A 23,806-nucleotide genomic window follows, 5' to 3' on the forward strand; every position below is an offset into this window, starting at 1 on the left:
CTGATTTTATTTGTTTCTCAAATACAGGGGAGTTAATGTACAGAAGGACAAAGAATTTCGTCAAGAACTGTACAATATTTACACAAAGACTTTCTTTTTTTCCTTTTTTTTATGGAAAATTAGATCGTTTCCAAAATAAGTCATAGTATGCACAAACATCAAAATGATAAAAATGAAATGACTATTTCCTCTTTAAATATTACTTATTTATACTCCTTCTTCCCATATGGGAAATGGATAGTTTATTTACTTCTTTTTCTTTGCACCTGCATGATTTTGATGATTGAACTGAAGCACAACAATGTTAAGTTTCAAATATACTTTCCCATTCTCTTCTTTTTACACCCATACTGTATTTGATACTATATTTCTGTCTTGACTTTTGCTCTTTTGTATAGAGGGGAAGACAAGTTGGATATGTGGGTTACGATTGTATATTTAACCTGTGGAAAATAAAAAGTATTTAAAATGTTAGGGCAGCAACCCAGCGCTTGTGAGAGTTTAAGTTAAAAACCTCCTCATATAAATAATAAAAATGTGTTTATATATTATCACATAGCTAACTGGTGCTGCCCCTCACGTAGCACAGAATGAGGGAGAGCGTTAATTAACACATTTCATGTTTCTTTCCGTGGACGCGTCCATGTTCACACTGCTCACGGCACACTCTACACGCAGTTTTAAAAAGCATTCTCACCCTCTTCCACTCTTTTCAAAAGCCAACAGCGGATGTTAGTCTTTTCAAAAAAATAATTTATGTAAAAACTAAGCAGTAATAGTTTCTCTTTGAACTATTGTCTTCTTGACACACAGTTACATGATGTCAGTGGCTCCTCTGTGACTTGGCGCGGCTCGGCTCCTCTTCTGACCTCCACCCTCATGTCTCTTCCTTTCAGAAATGGTCAATTCCCTCTTGACCGGCCGCGAGTGACCCCCTCGATCCAGTGGGGTCCCCCTTCTCACAAAGTAAGACGTTTCTTTATCATAGTCATTGAGCAACAACAACAGGAAAAAAAAAAAAAGAGGTCAGTGTCTAAGGTCACATGAATAGACTCCTTGTGTTCCTTGAGGGCCTTGCAAATTCTTCCTCAGATAAAAAGACTTGAAGAGGGTTGGGGGCTGTACAGCAGGGTCCGTCTCTTCCTGTGTTCGGTTTTTTTGAGTCCTCTTGCTTTGTTTCACTCCCTCTCTCTCTCTCTCTATCAGCGGTCGACTCAAGCCTTGGTGCTGAGTGTGAGCAGCTCGATGAAGGAGCCGAAGAGTGTGTCCAGCCAGCTCTGGTTGGCCATGCACTGCTGCACCACCTCCTCCTGGCCGGGGTCCTCCGCCGCTTGCTCAATGGTGTTGGTCTGGAAAACAGGACGGAAGAACAGATGCTGGGTAACACCGAGATTCAAACCCGGGTCTCGGGTAGGAAACCAAACATAACAATGCTGAATTCATATAAACTAGTAAGAATCATCATATATTTAAAGAAAAAAGTGGAGTAATTATGTGCTAAAAACATTTCTGAAAACGTAATTATCAAGTTAGTTTGTAGTGACAACTCATGTATGAGCTCCAAAATATATTTTTTAGTCATTTTAACGCACATATGAGATATTACTTTGTCAATATAATTTGTTTAACATCACCAAAGCACATACTCATACTGCTTACCTCTTTCTTGCACTGTAAGAAGGTGTGGTATTTATAGTGATGCAGAGAGTGGTAGAGACTGTAGATCCGATACGTCTCGGCTGACAGTTTAAGGTCCTAAAAGAGACGATCACATTAAGATTATGTACATTTAGTAACAAACCTATAACACCAGCAACACTAATCCAACAGATCCGTGCCCATTGATAAGCAAATCTGACACACATGCACCAGAAACACTTTTTTTTCAAAGGGATTTTTTTGCCTGAATTTTAGGGGCATTTTAGTTCCTTCCAAGGGCAATTTTATGGAACTATGGATTTATACATTATGGCAAAAGAACAATCAACAATCACTAATTTGTTTATTTTAAAACAACATACTGAAGGTCCCACACTTCTTTCCCTTCTCTGTCCTCAACCAGTCCATCTTCCACCCCTCAACTGTTGAGCTTTCTACGATATTGGTTGATTTATTTTTTGTTGATGCAGTTGTTTGTGGCGTCGGCATTTTCTCCTGCTCGACGCGCGGTGCCAACATTTTCTACTGCTTCAGGCTGCGTACTCGGTTGTTTTCTGATCAAAAACCCAGAATGTGCTGGAAAGAATCACCTGGCTCCCACAAATCACCTACGGTGGCCCACAGGGGACAGTAGTCGCATTCACGCATTAATGTTTGACAGTTCAACAAATAAAGTGTGAACAGGGTGAAATGCAAAACAGGGCACTCCTAATTATTGGGGGCAATTTTTGTCTCTTTATTTTTCATTTCACGTGCATTTTATTAACTTGCAAGACCATTTTTGCTCCAAGCCCCCATTAATTTCTGACCCTGATGTGCGCACACACACACACACACACACACACACACACACACACACACACAACCTATCTACCTGTGGTTTGGGCAGGGTCTTCTTGACTCTGTTGAGGGTCTTACGGTTGTAAGCATCCCCGCTGAGCCGCACCCTCACCACTCCTGAGTCCAGGGGGTCTACAATGATCTGGGGGTAGGCATGCAGGGCCTCCTGCCGGGGAGGAGGAAGTTAGAAATATACACAGGGTGGAGGACTACACAATATCAAATGTCAACTGTAACAAAGTGTGCCATATCTTTGTTGAGTGAGCTGCACACACCCAAAATATGCCTTTGAATCTTTGATTTGTGTTACAACTTATGAATGATTGCAATATTGTTCTGTGTTAATACAGTATTTCCCGCACCACAACTTAGGATACAAATATCGGCATCTTTTACAGTGTTAAAGAAATTGCGGTGCCAATTTAATGAAACAAATTAAAGCAATGTGTAAGCAAAAAGGGACAAGAAAATTAAACAATGCTATTTCAATACCCAGGGACAGAGGAACAGAAGCAAGATATCCAGAGCAGATTACCTGGTGCTGAGAGCTCATGCTGACTCTCCTCATCAGCCTCCTTTTCTGTTCGCTGAGGATGCTGTCAATCTTCCTCATCGGGGGGAGGTACAGCTCATCTGATGGCCGATCAAGGTAAAGGAAGTTTCATTAGTCATCGTTCATACAACTGTCAATCATTTAAAACCCGAGGGCAGATTCAAACCAGCTCTTTCTGGCCGCTGATGTAACAGCACTGCCATGACCTCCCTTCAACCTGTCGCACCTTGTTTATCTGGTTTTCTACAAACACTAAGACTCATGTAAATGTGGTCCGTACAGAAAACTCCAGTGATTCACCTGGCATCACGACAACAGTAAATTTGTTTTTCCCGGCTGGTTGACTTCATCTGAAACTTGTTGGGAGTTACCGGAGGTGGTGGTGTTTATTGAATCTGCCGCGACTGCAAACTGTTACTTGAAGACTTTTGAAAATGCCATTATACATGCCTCACAGACAGCTGGCTCACCCAGACTCCAGTCAGACACGCTCACACAATGCTGGCTGCTTCTTCTCACTCTGTCTTCATCATGACATTTGTTCTCCCACATCAAGAGCACTTACATAAGACTTAAATTGTCAACATATGACAAGGACATATGCTAGGAGGCATAGGAGGCAGTGGACAAAATTCCACCAGGAATGTGTGTGCGTGTGTGTGTGTGTGTGTGTGTGTGTGTGTGCGTGTGTTTCCTCTCACCGTCTGTGTCCTCCAGGGCCTGGATCATGTCGGGGTCCAGCGCTGTGCTGACCAGCATCTCCACGTAGCTCCTGAACATCTCCCTCATGGCACGGTTGTTCACTCCACCTTTCACTGGCACTGGGTAGGTGAGAGCCAGAGTTTAAAACCATCCAAAATCCAAAAATCGGCCTCCTACCGCCATGCGATAATTAGGTATTAGCGTTTTTCTCCTTTCAGTGGAATCATATCGTGATGATATGGTGATTTGGGGATATTGTGACACAGACTTCTGCTGTCTAAATTGATAACAAGCAAATTTTATTTAAAAAAAAACAAAAACTGGAGGTATGAAATATTTTAAGGAGTATTATTTTAAATTTTCAGTTTTATTTGGCATCACATTTAACATTACCATTCGGTTCAATAGGATGAATTTCATTATATATATCAATATCGAAATAAATCCATATGATTATCATGATATTGATTTCAACCATATCGGCCAGCCCTACACCTTACATGACCCGCACACACTTTGTTTTTATTTCCACATTAGTTGTCTCTCCTCTCATCATCTCATCTATGCGCTGAAACCACCAAAAAGTTTAAATACCCATTCAAGCAGTATAGTTGACTGACTGGCAAAATATGCTGACTGATGCAACGTGGCGGCCCAGAGAGGCAGCTAGACAACAAGTAACAGCTTGCTGATTATGGCCCAGCAGAATGAGCAGCCAAACTGATGGAAATATGTAAACAAAAGCTTCCAAATTCAACTGAGAAAGAAAACTCCATTAAAATGACTTCTAATGGCGAAATGCAAACAGTAAGAAAGAAAATGGCGTCTCACTTTCTTCCTCACTAGCTGCCTCTTCTGACGAGTCTGAGTCGGACGATGAAGGGACTTCCTTCAGCCACTTCTTCCTCTTCTTGGGCGGTGGCTCCGCCTTCACCTTGGCTAGCTTGTTCTTGGGTGGGCGCTCTGCCTTTTCCTTCTCCTTCTTCTCCACTGCTTTCTTCTCCTCCTTCCCTTTCCCTCGTTCTGCAGCAGCGGCACGTTTCTCCATTTTCTCCTGCTGCGGCTGTACTCTCTTCTCCTTCTCACGCTCCTTATCTTTCTCCTTGGCTTTGGCCACAGTGGCTGCGACCTCCTTCTTCTCCCGTTGCTCTTTCGCCCTCGTTTTCTCCCTCTGTTCACGATGGATGGGCGGAGCCACTCTCTCCTCTTTCTCCACTACTCTCGGTGGCGCCTGGGTAGCAGGAGGAGAGGCCATTCTGGGGAGGGTCTGGCGTCTGTTGCAGAGGAGGAAATGAGTATTGTATTTGGAGATGGAAACCACTTTAAATTTAAATAACATAGATATTGTAGACAATCTGTAATAAAGATATATTTAAAAGGTACGTGCTCAAAATCCTCTATACCCTTTAGGAGAATTATGCATGCTAAAACAAACATGAGGACTGAATCTAGTAAGGCTTCATTAATTAAATAATATGTATGAGTCTAAGGATGTAGTACCTGAGAGCAGGTGCTGCTCTGCGCCAGGGTCTTCGAGAGCAGACTCTGACATAGTCCTTCTTGTTGACATTCTCCAGAAACTTGACATAGAGTCGCTGGTAACGTCGCTTGGCATCTCCGAAATAGCCAAGATACTGAGCCAGAAAGAGATTACAGAGATTTAATTTTGCTCATACAGTATCTCAAGTTTCTATGTGCTTCACTTTGAATGCTCACAGTGTGACAATGTGGTATGTAAGAATCTATTTATGTCTATCTACGTATCTACAGTATATACTGGTATGTAGCTATGGCTGAAACACTTACAGATCTACATAACAAAACACCACCTGTTTGTTTTGTAACATAGGCGTGGTTAGATTGCTGAGGGTTCAGTGTGAACTCACGTTGCTCGTGGCGCAGAACTGTCTCTGCCCATCTTTGATCTCGGGGCTGAACTTCTGCAGGAGGGCTTTCTGCACCCTCCAGATGGGTGGAGGCTCACGGCCCGTCTGCAGGGCCACCTGTACCCATGCACGTGATCACAAAAATGCATGCGCGCACACGCACACACACACACACACACACACACACAGGTAAATAAAAAAAAATCTGTGGGTTGGCAGTTGGCTATACATAACAAAAAATGTTTTCCTAATTTTTACATTTTAATTTTTAGGTCCAAATCTAGCTACACCCTACTCATTAACGATCAAGTACACACACACACAACACTATGGACACACATTCACACACACAATACCTTGAGAGTTCGGATGTCTTCCACCCGCACCACAAACTCGTCCCTTTCTCGGAAGATACCCTCCCCACCACTCTCGCTCTCATCCTCCTCGCTCTCTCCAACAATGGCGGCGTCCTCCTGTTTCTGGGCTAGGTGCAGGGAGGTGATCTTAGGGGGTGGGGGTTCTTCCGGAGAGGCAGGGGGCTCCGGAGACGGCTGGGGAGAGTCGTTCTGAATCGAGGCTGGGGGAGGAGGGGAGGTCGGAGGAGGGGTGGAGGATGGAGGGAGTGCATCGGGAGGTGGTGGAGAGGGGGTTGAGGGGGGGAGAGGGCTCGGAGGCTGGGACATCTCCTGTTGTTCCACTGGCAGAGGTAGGGGTGAGGGGAGCGAGAGGGGAGGTAGGGGGGAGTGGGAGGGAGAGGAGGATGGGGCAGGGGAGGGAGGGGAGGGGGGGGAGGGAGGGGAGGGAGGGGCAGAGGGAGGTTCAGGAATCATTGGTGCCGGAGGAATCTCGGGTAGGGATGCTGGAATGAAAGAGGAGCAAGATTAAGGTTAGTCAATTTACCAACATGTCAAAACCACCAAGAATTTTCTCAATATCAATTTTCAACAAGTACATAAAGGGAAATATTTTATTGAATCAAAAATACAGCAATAGCTCAGCTCGAGGAAAAAATCATAATTTTCATAAGCTGAGCTGCGGAAACAATCTATTTGGAAAGAAAAAAATGGGGCATGAGATGAATAAAAAGCTTGGAAAGGTGTTCTCCAATGCCTGGCTCCCAGCCTTACCTTCCAGCTTAGGTGCACCCAGAGTTTCCAACTGTGGTTCTTCTCTCCCCTCCATCTCATCACTCCCTTCATCCCCTCCTCCCATACTCTCCACCTCATTCTCCTCTTCCTTGTTCTCATCCATGTCCCCATCTTCTCGTTGAAGCACGGCAGGTTCGTTGGACTGCGGCTGGGGGGTGTGCATGGAGGTCTGGGGGCTAAGCGTGGGGGGTTGTAGGGTGGGGGTAAGAGGGGCCTGGGTCGGCTGAGGCTGAGGTTGGGGAGGTGGAGGAGGTGGAGGGGGCTGGAGGTTGGCGGGCAGCTGAGGAGTGTCGTACAGAGCTGAAATGGCAGAGGAGATGCTCTTCTGAAGGTCCTGGTTCTTTCCGACTGAGTCCTCCTCATCAGAAGAGAATGAGGGCAAGGTCTCCAGGTTCCTCTTCAGTTCGTCTTCCAAGCGCTTGGGGCTGGGGCAGTTGCCCAGGGCCAGGCCCCCGTTCCCTTCACCCTCCACAAACGGAGGTGGAGGTGGCGGGGGAGGAGGGGCTGGAGACAATGGCCGAAGACCCCCAGATTTACAGGGGGAGGTTTCACCGTTGCCAGGTTCCATTCCTGGTGGGATCTCTAAGCCTGGAGGTCTCTTCCCTGTTTTGAGGAAGTCCAGGAATGAGGCTACAAAGCCCTTGGACTCAGAGTCCTTCTCGTCACCCTAGGAGAGAGAAAAAAGACAGACAGAGAGATGGAGAAGATAGAAGTTATTTTGTTTACCAACTGTTTCACTCAGTTCGCACATGAAGATGCTACCAAAGCAGTGAACTCTAGCACTATCAAGGGATAAACTTTAACCAAATCAAACTAAAGTCAATGTTTTACATAGCCTCTCTGCTTTACATAGTAGGGAATATAGTCCTATAGCCCTTACCCTTCCTTCCAACCCCTCTTCATCCAGGTCATCACTCATCAGCTGGCTTTTCTGCTTGTTCTTGTCCTGACTTCTGGTGCTCTCTGTGCTGCATGGGGGTCCAGGGCTCAAACCAAGTGAGGGGGCAGAGCCCACGGAGCCGTCTGACAGAGCGGGGTCCGTGCCAGACAAAGAGTCTGTCCTCAGCAAAGCATCCGACGAGGACATGGTACCAATCGGTAACTTTATCTAAAACGGAAAAGGTGAGAAAATGAAAATTGGCATTGTCTGCATGTATGGATACATATAAGTCAATCTAAACAGAATGCCACTCACCTTCAGTGGCGGTATGGGCTCATGGTGCTGCTGTTGGGGCTGGTGGTGGAGCTGCTGTGGTTGCTGCTGCTGCTGCTGTTGATGGAGGTGATGGTGATGCATCTGCTCCTGCTCCTTCCCACTCATTTCCATAAACATATCCTCCCTCCTTCCTCCTCTCCCTCGGCCTCCGCGGCCCCTGCCCCTCCCTCGCCCTTCCACGCTGAACCCTCCACCACCTCCTACTGCTGTTCCACCCATCTCCCCCATCATCCCACGGGGGGTATAAGGTTCCGGCAGAGGGCGGATGCGAGGCCTACCTCTTGGCCTTGGGGGACCCTCTCTCTTGGGCTTGGTGGGCTTTCGGCCCCTCTTCTTGGGGCCGTCCTGAGGCAGTAGAGAGTGTGAGCCCATAGATGAGTAGCCGGAGGAGTGGTAGAAGTCAAGGTCACCCATTAGAGGGCTGAGAGACCCACTTCCACTTCCTCCTCCTCCTCCTTTCCTGCAGCTGGACACCAGGTCTGGCAGTAGGTCAGGGAGCCTCCGGCTGTTCAAGCGGATGTCAGCCGGCTGGTCAGCTTTATCTTCATCATCTTCAAACTCATATTCTTGGGCGTAACTTTTCTTGGGCAGGGTGTTAGGGTCCCGTCGCTCCTTTAAGAGGTGGAAAGAGCTGGACTTGAGGAGCTTCTTGGGACGTGAGGAGCAGAAAATGGGAGATTGGAGGCCTCCAGAGCCAGCTCCTGTGCCAGCTCCTCCAGGCCCAGAGGACAGTTTTCCTCCAGAGTTGTTGGGGCCAGCAGTGTTGGAGCCCATAGCCATACCTGGGGCCTGGGACTGAATCAAGCCAAGCTGTTCAGTGTTGACAGTGGAGGGGAGCTCATGGGTTTTAAGGGAGTCAAGATCCAGAGTCATGGTGTTGTTGCTGGGTTCTTCCAAACCGTGACAGTACTGCCCATAGCCCTGGTCTCCACCATGGTGGCCCATTATGTCATAGCTACCTCCAGTACCTCCCCCTGCTCCACCTCCACTCTGCCCAGCCTTCATGGAATCCATTCCCTCCTGACCAGCATGGCTTTCGTTCATCTCCTCTTGCCCCGGCCCTGCACCTCCGGCACAACTAGACTTGTAGTCATCTGCACAGAACATGTCCTCCATTCCTGGAAAGAAGGAGCGGTCCTCATCCTGAAGGAGGGAGTCAGGGAAGCAGATGGACGTTAGGGGCACAAAGCGGTTACTTTGTTGGTTCTGGCCAGCTTTCTCCACTGGGCTGACTGTGTCAAACTGGTGCTGCTCCGAGCGTTGTGGGTCCATTTGGCCTTGCTGAGGGGTGAGCTGGGATGAGAGCGGCTGCTGAGGGTCTGGCTGAGGCTGGGAGTGGGCTGAGGCAGAAGGTGGGGGTATGTGGTGCGGGTGTGGTGGCTGCTGCTGCTGCTGAGGGTGTGGCTGGGTGTGAGGGTGGTGAGAATGGGTTTGTTGGTGTTGAGAGTTGGGGTGCTGCTGCTGTTGTTGCTGCTGCGGGTGGTGTTGTGGGAGGTGGTGCATGTGAGAGGGGGTGGACAAGCCCATGTCGGGCTCAGAGAGGAAGGAGTGGAGCTCAGAGGCAGAGTGTTGCTGGGAGTGGTGGGTTTGCTGCGGTTGATGGTGGGAGGAGTGCTGCCTCTGCTGCTGCTCCTGCTGTTGCTGTCTGTGGCGCTCAGCACTTCCTCCGCTTCTTCCCCCACTGCTTCCTCCACCTCGCCTCTCCTCTGCGACCGCTACATCCGTGCTAGAGGTCTGGGAGAGTGAACGCTCCAGCATGTCCAGGGAGGAGACCACTGAACTTTGTTTAACCTGGCTCTGGTCATGCTGATGTGGAGGTGGCCCGTGGCTGTAGTGGGCCGCTGCCACCTCCAAAGCCTGGGACTGGAGTTGGAGCTGGAGCTGGGTGGTCTGGGACTGAGGCTGAGCCTGATGTTTGCTTGAGCCCATTCTCCCACCAGTACTCTCCATTACAGCTTGCTGTTGGCTAATAGAGTGCTGCTGTGGTTGTGGATGAGAGTCCATTTTGTGGTGCTGCTGATGTTGCGAATGAGAATCCATTTTGTGGTGTTGCTGATGTTGGTGGGAGTCCATCTTCTGGTGCTGTTGATGTTGTTGGTGGGAGTCCATTTTGGGGTGCTGCTGATGTGGTTGGTGGGAGTCCATTTTGTGATGCTGTTGATGTTGCCGATGGGAGTCCATCTTGTGGTGCTGTTGTTGATGTTGGTGAGTGTCCATCTTGTGGTGCTGTTGATGAGGTTCCAGCTTGTTGCGGGTGGTGTGGGACAGTACTGACTGGAGCAGGTGTGGTGGCTGGCGGGACTGATCAGTGGGGGAGTCCATAAGGGAAGCGGCAGCTTGAGACTGGGAATGCTGTTGCTGGACTTCTGGAGTTTTCCGAGGATAAGGGATCTCAGCACGTTCTTGAGGTTTCTTTTGGAGCTCCATTTGGGTGTGGGATTGCATCTGAGAGTGTGAGGACACGTGCTGGCTGTGTGAGGAGTGTTGCGGAGCAAGGGAGTGTTGGGTGTATGGGTCACCCCGCCCATAATGGACTACCGAGCCCAGGTTGTCATGGTGATGCAGGTGGGAGTGCACTTGTTCGGCACTGCCTCTCCCTCCACTGCTCCTGCTGCTTCCGACAGATCTGTCATTTCTTTGTTGCTGTTGATGATGATGTTGTTGTTGTTGATGTTGTTGCTGTTGTTTCTTTAGTGACATCTCCAGCTGGCTGTCCAAGCCTGAGATGGTCCCCCCGGACCCTGCACTAGCTACTCCAGCATTGGATGTGGCACTGTGGGTACGTATGACACTCTGCAGGTGGTACCTCTCCTCAGAGGTCTTGCCCATGTCATAGGTCAGCCCTTTGCCTCCATCAGTGGTTGAGGGCACTGACTGGGGCTGGGGCTGCGGCTGTTGGGATGTCTGTTGGGGTTGTTGTTGGGGGTGGTGATGGGCAGCCTGGGGGCCGGGACTTGCCTGGGCTTGCAGTAGGTGCTGGATCAAGAAGTCATCGTCATCATCTACTTCCTCTTGGGACCTTTGAGAGCCCACTCCTAGCATTGAAGTGTCAGCCTTGGATTTGGAGGAGGTGGAATGATAGGACTGAGGCTGCGAGCTGGGCCCTCTGGTGTCAGGATAGCCCTGTGGCGAGGCCAGGAAGGTGGGGGACAGAACCGAGGAAATGTACTTAGAAGAGCCACCACCTCCTGGAGACTGTGTGGGGCAGGCAGGCACTGGGGAATGCAACCCTGGGCGGATGATGCCTGAGTTGCCTGATGGGGAGGGGCTAGAGTCTGGAATATGATAAGACCCTCCTCCACTGCCTCCACCACCTCTCTCATTGGCCATACTACTTCCTGCGCCTCCTCCTGACCCAGAGTTACCGCCTCCTGTGCTGTTGCTGCTTCCTCCACCAGATGCTCCACTGCCTGACGAGCCACTTGACCTTAAAAGGGCAGGGGAGTGGCCTGGGGCTCCGTAGCCTAGCGAAGGGCTTCCAGCTCCACCCAGTGAGGATGGAAGCGATCCATAGGCAGAGTCAGCTCCATAGACATCCGTGGAGTATGACTGGCTTCGCCCTCCTAAACTCCCGTAACCTTTCCCACCAGTACCTGAGCTCAGGTCTTGGGCTTGAGGGGAGCTGAAGCCTCCATAGGACTGAGGCAGGTGGGAAGTCGGGGGCTGATTGGGGGAATATGACTGGGTCTGCTGCTGCTGAGGTGGGGTTTGACCAGTGAGCGCAGTGGTGGGGGTCTTCACTGGGGGCACAGGAGAACCGTAGCCTGAGAGGCAGGACTTGGGGAGAGACTGTGGGGTAGAGGTGGAGGTAGGTGGGGGCTGCTGCTGCTGAGGGGCTGGGGGAGGAGGAGCGGGCTGAGGGGGCGGCTGCTGCCTGGAAGGGGCTGCGCTGGAGCTAGAGGTGGGGATGGAGTTGGAAGGATGGGCCCCCGAGGTGGCGGAAGAAGAAGAGGAGGAAGAGGAGGTAGAGGAAGCAGAAGGGGGTGTGTGAGGAGTTCTGGAGGATGATGCTGAACTGGCAGAGGAATAGCCACTGCTGGAGCTGCTTTTGGTACCTTTCCCAGCTGAGGAAGAGGAGGAGGAGGTGGAGGAGGAGGAATAGGGGGGCTGGATGATTGGCCGGTACTGCTCAGTGCGAGAGGTGGGCTTGTGGTCAGAGGAGGGGCTCTGGTCACCCAGCGGGCTGCAAGAAAGGCCAGTGTGCCTGTGGTGGGTGGCTATCTGCTGGTACCCTGCCCCTCCACAGCTGAGGTAGTGTTGGAGGGAGTGGGCAGCAGAGGATGAGAGCTGTGACTGGGCTGGCGTGGGCCGCTGGTAGTGCTTGATGACGCTGTCCTGCCGGGGAACGGCCCGCTCCTGAGCGGAGTTGGACTGGGATTGCGACTGGGGCTGGGCTGAGGAGAAGACTGAGGCATTGTATAGCTGGGATGACTGATCCTGGAGCTGTGACGAAAGCAGGTTGAACTGGTGTGACTGCAGGTGCCTGGCTGAGGATGCCTGGGCAGAGGTGGCACCCGTGGGATCCTGGCTGCCCCTATAGGCGGCTGCAGCAGCGCCCTGCGATGACAGGAGTCTGTCGAAGCCCAGGCTGGACTGGGAGGGAGCCTTGATGTGTAGCAGGGGGTCATGGGGGGAGAGCAGGCCATTGGAAGTGGGGCTAAATGTGGGCGTGTCCTGGAGGGAAAGGGAGGCAGCAGGGAAAGAGCGGCTGGAGAAGGATGCTGGGTGCTGATAGGCTGAGAGGGCTGAGGAGGAGGGGAAGGAGCCAGAGCCGGGAAGGGCTCCGGAGATGAAGAGCTCAGCAGGAGCAGGAGTGTGCATCGCTGTTAGGAAAAGGAAGACAAATGGCAATATTACTCAGCATCCATCAGTTTATCCAATTAAACTGAAAACCATCAAGAACCAGAATGTTGTCATTTGTTAATAGTCCCTCCTCCCTTGTGATATTAATGAGTCAAACTATAAACATGTATGACAAAATGTTTAAATTTGATATGAAAATACATTTATTTCCAAATTGGTCAAAACGTGTGACAGCAACACCAGCAGAATGACAATGTAGCCAAACATGGGAGGCTCTGTAAATGTCATATTGACAGTGGGGCCCGTTTGAATGTCAACACATGAGGGAAGATCCAACACAACCCCACCTGTCTGCCAGGACGGCGTGCGGAACTGGGAGAGAAGGGAGGAGGCAGAGGGTGGGGGCTGGGGACCCCGGGACTCCAGGGCTGAGATCAGGTTCATGACAGATGCATCAGGGCCAGAGGGGCTGGCGTGGTGCAGGCCAGTGTCAAAGAGCCCCGACAGACCTTTGGGAACAAGAGACAGAACCATGAAAAATCTTTGATTGAGAATGCAAATACTAGCAGCCAGTTTCACAGATATTAATTAAGCCTGATCAAACAATTAAAAAAAAAAATCAAAGGACATCTCCACAGAAAGGATTTTTTAGTCTAGATTTAATCTGTTGCTGAAACCAACCTTAAAGGAATTGGCAAAGCTGCATGAGAATGAATTTTATGACTGCAGTCAGAGACTGACTAGGTCACTGATTTAAAACATCATCTACAGGCTTTTCATTGAAATCAGGTTTCGAAAACTATGGCTTAAACTCAATACAGCCATGCACATTTTTCAACAACTACAATCTACCAGGGCCAGCACGGACAGATACAATAATTCATGGCCAGGGCCCCTTATTGTGGTGACATGGAAGGTATGACATTTATCTCACCCAAACTCCGTCCAGCTGCTCCCCAAGCCCCGCCTTGGCCAGAGCTCCCTGGGTGGTGATTGGTGGCATAGCCCTGCAGAGGGTGTGGGGTGGCGTAGGCTTGTCGGTGAAGGAGCTCAGACTCGGGGTGGGATGATCTGGAACTCCCATACACAAGACTAAGGAGTAAAGGGGTGGGGGGTCATTAATCAATTCATTTCAGAGTTCATTTACATAAACCTAATTTGCCCCCAAATGTGACCCTGAGAAAAGACATTCTGGGCCTGGCCTCATTTGTAAAATGCACTTACAAACTAATTTGACAGTAAATTGTGCCACAATTAATTGCACCACCATTAAAAATCCACACAGATGTTATATGCAACTCTTAACTCAATGCTGTCCATCAGTCCGGTTTCTATCTTGGACTTTAGGCTACTGAACAGTGACCCACCTGAGACAATCCCAATCCCTAATGAGTAAAACACAAAATAGAATTTAGATCTTTGATATAAGGTTAGGGGGAAATAAATAATTATCGTATCACTGTCCAAATAAAATGTTAGTGACAGGATTATAAGATTAGATAGTAAACTGTGGGATGCATTTGATTACATACCAAAGTTTATTATTCAGACACAGACACAAGTCTATGAATGCAGAAACATTGAGTGTCATGTAAAAATGATGGAATTGTTTATTAGAGCATCTCTAATTATCATGATGAAGTACAAGAGTCAACGTTTAAATATTTTACAAACTGCAAACCGAAATTAGACATATTCAAAGTTGAAAATGAACTAACTGCAGAACTTTGCTTTGCAAAAGCTAGATGAAAGGCGTTGTGTTGGTTAGCCAGATAACACAGTTAGCACCAGGCTAGTAGTAGCACCGCCTAGCAGCAATGCACAGCAGCTAGAAATGTGGGGACTAGGCCCAGGCTGCAAGGCCAGTTTTTTATGTGTAAATAAACCATGTGTGACCGGTGTGCAGCTGCAAGCAAACTAGAAAAATATATTTCCTCGTTTATTACCAACGACACTTAACTTCTCTGAGGCAAAGTGTCTGCAAGCCATTGATTATGTTGATGTGCTAACAGCTGGCTGGTGCAAGTCGACGCAAATGCCTACTAAGTTACATGCAAACACCAGAAACTAGCCAGATTAGTTTAGCCAAATATCGGTTGCCAAAGGTCATCGTGGCTTTCAAGCATGGCCAGGCAGCCAATTCTGAGCTGATACATTTACAGTATGTGCAGCTAAATAAGAGGCGACGTTGCTTGCCTGCCAAGCCAAGGCCTCAACTGATTTCCATGTAACATAGCGCTAGCTTACATGCTAAGCTAAAAGACCGAGCTACCTTGCACAGTCCAGTCAATTTTCATCATCAGGTCGTACTTGAACTCATCATTTCATCCTAGTATTATTTTTGTTTTCGACAAACAGCAATTACAAGTAGAATGCAATGAGAATACGTAAATGTAATTATGCAAATGAATTATAAACCATGAGCCCAAGGACCACCACCAATAATCTGGAACACGCTTGGGGAAAATGCAATAGAAATCTCATTTTGCACAGCACAGCATCACCCCCTCCACCACAGGATTTTTTTTTTTTTTTTTTAACAATGTAGCAATGTAAAATGTTTGATACAATTCAGCCTACTGGTTGGTATCAGTGCTTGTTGTTAATGTGTCACAGGGGATTGCTGTGTGGTGTTTGCTGCGTCTGCACTCTTCGCAGTTTCTATCAATCATATGAATTTATCAGGGTCTGTGGCGAGGCCCGTGCAAACCGAACAATAATTCCTATAGATGCTCCAGACATATGCCCCCCCTCCTCCCTCCACCCAAGTCTACCTAAAACCCAGGTCTGTCAATCACATTCAATTCATTTCCCCTACCTTTCTCCACCCCGCCCACCCCCACGACACGCACACTGCTCGATCACTGTTTATAATATTATTACTATGCAACTGTTTGGATGACAATGCACGACACATAATGGAAAGGTATGAAACGATAGATGAAGCCAATGGTGACAATTTGTTTACATGGGTCACAGTGTGCCCTGCTAAGTCTGAGTGATGCATGCACATTGTCTGAATCAAATGCATACCTTGCTTTTGCCGATCTCTCGTAACTCCATCCTGCTCCTGCGCCCAAATCACCAAATCCTGTTCCCGGGTAATTTCTATCCATTTATGTGATGTGTGTATAACGAGGACGAAAGCAACGAGCAGTCGCAACAGATTAGGGAAAAAATCCCGTCTTCCCCGTTCTCGGTTTTAGGCTATTTTCCCCGGTTTCATAAGCAAGTCCTCAGGAGTGGAAAACAGCATATTGAAAGAGAAATGGAGGGGAGGAGGAGAAAGCTGGATGAAAAAAGAGGGGGGTCTACGGGGTTATAATCCAACCACCTCCAAAAAAATCAGTCTTTCTCCTTTTCCTACTCTTTCCCCATCTATCATTTCCACGAATGCAGATTTACTCCAAAATCATGCACGGTCATGATGAAGATGCCACGGATTTGGCCGGTGATGGGTGAATTGCTGATAAACATTTGATTTGAATGCGTCCTTTTCACCGTCTCTCCTCCCCTTTCTTTAGGCTAGTTTTGCTACACTGCTAGCACTAGAAAGATTGCAATCGATAGGCCACGTTGGTAGCAATCATTCCCCATAGATGAGCAAAGAAATCCCCAATATCATGATTATTTTTTTTTTACATGCAAATCGTTCCCACCCCCCTCCAGAATTGTTGGCTAGCAGATGCTAGCTGTCCGTAACGACGCATCAAAATAAAACAGGGCTGCTATTATTTTCCTAAATGCTCGCTCCCCATATTTCTTCTCCTTTTAGCCATTCAGTAAAAGCAACGACGAGTTTGCCCAGAGCTGAGAAAATACGGTCACGGTGCAAAAACCGAACGAGGAAGCGTAAAGAAAGCAGGCCGCGTTTTTATATTTTTAGTCATTTTCCTCTGAAGACGCCATTTTTGAAGGCGGCTGGTCGCTCTCCGTCATCCCTCTCCCTCTCTCTCTCACCGCTGAGACTCACTCACTGTCTGCGGTGACCTCCATTCACCGGCCCTCAGTCTGCCGCTCAGTCCTGTAGGCTGTAGGTTAGGAAGTTATAACCGTATTATTATGCTATTACTAATTTAGACTACATTTTACAAGAACAAAATATTCAACTGTCAGTTCCAACCGACCAATGCGATTGGTCGAGACGCATTCTACCAACTGCCAAAATCTATTATTCGAAATAACAGGCAGATTTATACACTCTTGGGAGGCCTATTGTGGGTGAACCAAACGGGGGGTACATTTTCAAATCACATCCAAATTTTGTAGCCTATTTGAGAAACTGCCCTTTCCTACTTTCACCAGATTCTTCATTAAATAAAATTATATTCAATTGGGAAATGCAAGTTTGGGGCTACAGTATTTTATTCACTATAATTACAATTGTCCAAAACAGTAGATTCTTGAAACGGCCAGATTTGTATTATGTGGACACTACTAGGCCTAATTTTATTATTTGGACAACCTGTCTGCCAGACCCCACATGCATTTGAATTCAACGCCAGCAGATGGCACACTCAATTTCATGGTCATATAAAAGGAGGGATCACTGAGGAAAAAAAAAAGAAAGAAAAGATTTCGCTGTTATATTTATTTATGGTGTTTTGGCGTTGGGCCTGGCCACGGTTTTTGGGAAACTTCTTGGCTTGAAGATCACATCAACCTGTTATGTCTATATATCTCCAATTTACACACAGCAGCATTTACAGATATGGTATTTATTGCATTAGAAATGTCGTCTTGTTAAAAAAAAAAAGGCGAAAGCATTTGGACTAGTTACAGGATGTAAACATGACTCTTTGATTATACGAAGTATTAATGCACATAGGTAGGCTGGTATTTGTACAGAAATTGGCTTTCAGCATTGTGTTGGGTATATGGTCGGTTGTTGCCCTCTAGTGGTGAAAGTAGGGAATGGCTAAAATCTTAATTTACCAATGACTACAGTATTATTATATTCAATTACCATTTTAACATATTTATGCTGATGTATTCAAATAAGTTGTATTAATTGTAACATTTAGAGCTATGGCCAAAATCTACATCTTCATTCAAAAATTCCACAAACCTCAGGTCAACCTTAGATGATGTTAATAAAATTATTTTTTGCTGCAAAATAATGGGGCACAGATTGCCACATGAAAAAGAGGTGTGTTATAGGGAAATTATCCTCCTACTTTTAGGCCCCAACACATCTCCCTAAATTTTAAGAATTAGTCTTGTCTTACATGGTCTCTTGGGAATATCTCACTGTTGGATGGGATTCATGTCAACCAGAAAAGAGTAGCCCAGGACAAATTATAGGACATCTTCTCACCTCCGTAGGTATCTAGTCATAAATGTTGATGTTGATTAATTGATTACATATGATGTTTTCCCTTATTTTGTGTTCTTTGCTTTTTGAGCGTCTTTCATATTGTCTCTTTTTAAATATCCATAGTATTTCCATTACTTTACTTCATCAACATGGTCAGTATTCAGTTTGAGAAGCAAGCTGTACCTGTAAAACTAGCGTGTCATAACAGAGTTATTTTAACTTTATGTGTCTGCAGGGAAAACAGCAAAATAGTGTTTGGTCAGCCTTGTCCATTAACAAAAACAATGGTGGTTTGTCACCCGGTGCTGTAAATGTATTTCTCAAATGTGTGTTGTATTTATGCTGTCAGGTCAGTGTGAGCTGGATGTCAGACATAAGAAACCAATGTGTCCCAAATGAGATTAACCTTAGAATTGCTACCTTCCTTCGCTTTCAAAAAAATCTTAAAAAGCCACAAAATTCAGGTTTAGTTTCAGGTTATTAGTTGCATCAATTCTAATGGCATGTTAAATCACGTGTTAATTCAACGTTTTATCAGTTAACCAAGAGCTACAACTCTGCACTCAACCTTTTAAGCCAACAAAACACTGTTAAACAAAAACAAGCTCCCCAATCTCTATTCAGGAAAAACTACTGTGGCAGCTCCCCTGTAGTGAGTATTTTAGATGCATTATCACGTCTTTGTAATGCATACCGGGTGACTCAAAAGGTCATCTGCATATTCATGAGAGACAGTAAGACAAAGGACAGGAATTAAAGAATTTGAAGAATACCTTTAATTACGTAGGATGCTGTACATGGATGGGACAGAATATCAGAGGGAAAGGGAAGTCCAGAGAAAGGAGTGAGGGTGAAAGGGTGAAACAGGACTTCAGCCATGGCTGTTGTGTCATCAGTCATTACTTAAACATCCTGCAAAAAGTAGGAAAGTAGGAAAGTCAGACTGGAAACGAGATCAAACTTAAGTTTCCCGAGCGATCCTGTTGCATATGTTTCAGTCTTTCATATATTCTCCTTGATGTCTCCCTCTTGCCAGCTTATATGCTCTCACTCTCATACCTCCCCCCTCTCTCTCTTCCTCTCTCCCTTCCTCCCCCTCTCCCTCCCTCCCCTTTCCTCCCATCTCCATAATCAAGCGTTCTCCCACTTGACTGTAGCTCTTGCAGCGGCAGACTTCCACAAACTCCAGCTTTCTTTCTGTCAAAATGCCAGACTCTGATGCAGCTATGCCAGCACCTTGCCAGGTCATCAAAGAGGATGTGGACAAATGGTGAGTTCAGACAGGTACAATGTAAAACTATAGATGTTGAAAATGGTATTTATCCTAGTGTGTGTGTATTCAAAGTCCTGAATGGAATCGTTTAATTTGCTGCAGCCAAGTTATGCGTAACAATCCCTGGTGAGCGTTGGTGCCACATGCCTCTTTCCCTGAATGTCTTTGTATAATTGAGTTCCTTTGAAGAGGATTCATGCGCTGTGTGTTTGGGCTGCAGCTAAAGAGCGGATCACTTCCCATCCAACTCCACATGACCGAAAATGCTTTTGCTATTCCCAGTCACAACTCGTCGACTTCTATGCGTGACATCCAATTTATTCACATTAACTTGTCATCTGGGCTCGACTTGTTAAGAGAGTCTGTGGGGAGATCATTAGCTCTAATGAGGGTTAGTGGAGAATACATGTTCACGACTTTCAGAAAATCCACTTTACAACGCAGGGACCAAGTGGAATGGCATTTACAGGTGGCCCTTATAGTAACATATATGTCCTGTGTGGCATAAATAGACCTGAGGTTTAAAATAGGCAGAGACTTGGCACATTCCAGGCAGTTGGGTCGTGTTACGTGCGCTTTTGCAGAAGTGGACATTTGGTGTACGTCCACGTGCAGCAGTGATTACTGTGAGTGCAGTTGCTACACAGATTACCCACTGCTGCATCTCGTACATCGCTTAATACACAAGCAGTCGTTGTGATGGTTTAAACTGAAATAAACTCTTTTCATGCTGGACTGCAGTAATCCCTTTCATGCATGTGTAGATTAAGTTTAGAGACATCATTCCATGTGTCACCCACACAAATTCAAGTGCCACAACTTCTCGAATGTTGGTGATTTACTGTTTATGTCTCTACAGTTATATCATAACTTGCACTGAAATCCTCTTATGTCCCTTAAGCACTTCAATGAAGAGTGACAACTGTATTTAGCTGCAGTGTGTATGTAGCTGTGTGTGTCTAGTGAACTACCTCACTCCAGCAGTCTCATCAGCAATGTTATACAGTTTTTAGTATCGCTTTTGGTGCTGTATGTGCACGTGGTAATTTTTTGTCATTTGTTTTGTGTTCTTTGCTATGTATTTTGTGTGTTATATGTTATGTGAACCCTGTCTGCAAACTGACCTCACAGGATAATAAAGAACTGATTGACTGCATGTGTAGAGATGTGGTTAGTGTGTGGATTGTAAATCTGGTTTTGTGTTTCAGTGTCAGAGAGAAAGGAGAAGAGAACTGTAAGGATCTGATAGACGCCTTCCAGGCCTGTATAAAGACCCTGTCCGAGGGATCCTGAATTGTGAGAAAATGGATCTTAAGAGAGTGTATGTTCACATTATTGATTATCATTCATATTTGTTGATTTCTTTCAGAATACCACGTGAAAATCCATCCTAAAATAGAATTCATGCATTTCCTGTGACCTCACACAGATCAATCAATGTTTGAATCTTTCTAAGCTAGAAAACAGACAACCAAGGTTCTCATCGGTGATGTCATAAAGAGACAAACTTGAAGCCGCTCCATTTAGAACAAATTAGAGACTGACTGGACACTAAAAACTGTCCAAAACCATAAGATTTCTGTTTTAGGCTGGATTTCCCTTCCCTTTAATCCAAATGTTCTTACTGTATTTTGCATGCATTTTAAAGATTTTAAATCACATATTATGCGTAAACTATTGCAATCGCATAACTTTTCCCATCTTTGGTTTTCCTATCACAGCTTCACTTCCTCAAGGTCCTCCACCTTCCCAGCATTCCCCTCCTTGCACATTTCACTGGACTGAACCATCTGAAAAACTGGAGAAGGGGTGATGACAGCTATAGATATGCATTCTTTGAACCTGAAATGTTAGTTGTTTTTTTTCATCAATGTTAGATCATAATGTGCTGTAACAGACACCTGATTATGAATGTACTGTAAATTATCTATGCACAGAAAAATATACATATTTTACAATAAAGGCAAAGTTTGTACAGTTACTGTATTCCCTTCATCCCTTGCCCTGCAACTGACAAACTGACTTACATGTACAAACGTAAATATGCCTCTCTGTAATTCAATTTACAGTGCAAGGGGCATTTGTTTCCTTGTATGTGTTGATGACATATGTTTGACAATCAGTTAAGATAAGTAATTATTATGATTGTTTATTGACAGACAAAATTATATAAGAAACAGGGTTGGGACCATCCACAAATTGAATTGAGAATGCATGGTAAATTTCAATTCAGTTCCTGAAGTTGGAATCTGAATTAGAATGTCACCCAGCTCTAAGGAAACAGAATTGGAATAGAATTGGAATGACAGGAAACAGAATTGAATGCCATGAAATTCCATAAAATTCCACTTCTAAGAGAGTTTGTCTCAACTTGCTAAACATTCTAAATCAAACATTATGAATCAAATAAAAGACAGTTAAACAAATCAAATATGTATGGATTATGATTACATGTTATGCATCAAATACCACCTGAAAGGTACCTTTAACATTTTATGATATTCTGTATTGATAATATATAACACTACATGTAATATCAGATATGTGGAAAGAGAAAACAAAAAAACATGGAATTTCATAGAATTTCACGGAATTAAATCCAACTTCCTGAAATTCCAATACAATTCCAATTCTGTTTCCTGTAAGGTTTTTTTTTCCAATTCCAATTCCAATTCCTCAGCTGAAATGGAATTGATGAGTTTATTCTTGAATTGACCCCAGCCCTGATCAGAAATGTTGGTTACTGTCTTTTATAATGTTTAAATGCTATGGTTATTTGGAACTCTCCATGGTGCTGATCGGCCAGGTGCCAATACAGAGTTTTTACTCCTAGAAGAAATAAAAAGAACTTGTTAATCTCTATTTAACCCTCGCATTAGTACCTGCACATAGGCCTCTAATGTCACTTTTCCAGAGCTCTGATAATGGGCGTCTCCTCCTTTGTTATGCTGGAGATTATGGGAAGGATAGGAGGAGGGGCCTGGAAAAATGTTGTTCTCACCAGGGATTGGAGATGGTAGGAGCCAAAGGGATTTCTTTGTAATAATATAATAATAATAATGAACTTAATTTGTATTGCCCTTTTCAAAAAGCTGAGTTTGCAAAGTGCTTTACATAAAAAATTAAACAATAAAAACAATACAAACGGTAAGCAATGCAAGAACCAAAGCTGTTTACAAAGTGCTTTACAGAAATATTAAATAATAAAACATAGACACAATAAAACTGTAAAAAAAAAAAAAAAAGCTAGCTTTGTAGCTGGTTTTCCAGAGTGACCTCCTCTGTACTTCTGGACGATAGAGAAGGCCCTGATGCTGTGAAATAGAGCTTAACGAAAGGCTCAAAGGATCACAGACAAGCATCCAAAATCTCTGCTTTAATGTAAGATGGACAAAGTTCATATGGAGAAAGGTTGTTATCAGACTGTCAGCTGTCAAAAAAACAAGGTATATTTTTGGCTGCAAGCTTATGAGGCAAAGTTACAGCAAATCACATTTCCTTCTGTCCTCAAAACCTTACAGTTGATAACTGGGAAGTTTTGTCCTCATTCTTCTTCCCTCAGCTTTGCTCCATGGACTCCCCTGCCTCCTCAGTTCTTTCTTTCAAATCCTGCTTGTGGGGCAACCAGACACTGTAACTTCTACCAAGTTCCTCATTTAAAATGTATTTGTCTGACAGATACACTTATTTGGTATTTTCTCCTGGGGTAGGCAGCGCTGACTGCTGTCTTCCATGCTACCAGTCAGCTTCATTAGGACTTTATCTGGTTTCTTCTGCAGGGTGAGTGTGTCTTTGACAGGAAGACAGCGAAGGTCCCCTCAAGTCTGGAGAACAGCTCTTCCCTGTAGCCCTGGACCGGGCCTACTTGTTGCTTTCATTGCTTCTCAAGTATTTTGACCTCAAGAGACCGAGCCTGCCCCGTGTGAACGAGCCGGAAAATAGTAGGATGAGTATCTTTTCGACATATTTCTGCTCCATGGCTGCCTTGTGGCTGCATGCAAATCAAGCAGTTAAGCACAACTGAAACTGGGCTTTGGGGAATTATCCACCCACACACAACATTTCAAATTGAGATTTTAGAGATTTTTCAAGGCACTTTGCAGATGATAAATTCAAATGGCCTACTTACCCTTTTTATAAAACTGTGTCATCCCCTATGTGATTTATTTGAATCAGAATATCACAATAACAGTACCAAACACGTCTTTTCAACAAGGAAATCCATTTTTGTGGATGTCACTTTAGTTTGAAACAGAGTTTCCCCATACTGGGCCACCATGCCTGAAGGAGCTGTGCTCACCCTAAAATAATTTAATTATTGTGGGTTTCCCATGGTCTAAATGCTGTTTCAGAGGCTTTTTTTTTCAGTCATGTCAAATTTATTTATATGGCCCTTCATCACAAAACAT

The 23,806-nt window shown here is 45.6% G+C and overlaps 1 protein-coding gene and 1 long non-coding RNA gene across 2 annotated transcripts; one reads left to right on the plus strand and one right to left on the minus strand.

Moving 5' to 3' along the window:
• Position 1: 1 nt before the first annotated feature.
• prr12a (proline rich 12a) lies at positions 2 to 16,815 on the minus strand. The gene is made up of 15 exons (XM_071907316.2): positions 15,841 to 16,815; positions 13,742 to 13,899; positions 13,155 to 13,316; positions 7,984 to 12,827; positions 7,669 to 7,896; positions 6,768 to 7,455; positions 5,997 to 6,499; positions 5,641 to 5,757; positions 5,255 to 5,388; positions 4,586 to 5,028; positions 3,754 to 3,873; positions 3,035 to 3,132; positions 2,534 to 2,665; positions 1,660 to 1,755; positions 2 to 1,349 (listed from the first exon to the last, which is right to left on the minus strand). The coding sequence occupies exons 1-15, from the start codon at positions 15,921 to 15,923 to the stop codon at positions 1,215 to 1,217; spliced, it is 7,941 nt and encodes a 2,646-aa protein (XP_071763417.2). The 5' UTR covers positions 15,924 to 16,815; the 3' UTR covers positions 2 to 1,214.
• A 2,522-nt stretch (positions 16,816 to 19,337) lies between these two features.
• On the plus strand, positions 19,338 to 21,214 carry LOC144542966 (uncharacterized). Its single transcript, XR_013507536.1, has 3 exons — positions 19,338 to 19,394; positions 20,606 to 20,718; positions 21,119 to 21,214. It is a non-coding gene; the product is annotated as an uncharacterized LOC144542966 (long non-coding RNA).
• Positions 21,215 to 23,806: the final 2,592 nt, after the last annotated feature.

This window comes from Centroberyx gerrardi, chromosome 20, assembly GCF_048128805.1.
Source record: "Centroberyx gerrardi isolate f3 chromosome 20, fCenGer3.hap1.cur.20231027, whole genome shotgun sequence".
Lineage (NCBI taxonomy): Eukaryota > Metazoa > Chordata > Actinopteri > Beryciformes > Berycidae > Centroberyx > Centroberyx gerrardi.

What these genes read in the sequence shown, in the direction of transcription:
- prr12a (XM_071907316.2), bottom strand. Translation starts at nt 15,923, where the DNA reads ATGGATAGAAATTACCCGGGAACAGGATTTGGTGATTTGGGCGCAGGA. An exon ending in AAGACATCCGAACTCTCAAG is followed by an intron (nt 5,758 to 5,996) that starts GTATTGTGTGTG and finishes GCATGGGTACAG; the next exon opens with GTGGCCCTGCAGACGGGCCG. An exon ending in GGCAGCTAGTGAGGAAGAAA is followed by an intron (nt 3,874 to 4,585) that starts GTGAGACGCCAT and finishes TCACCTACCCAG; the next exon opens with TGCCAGTGAAAGGTGGAGTG.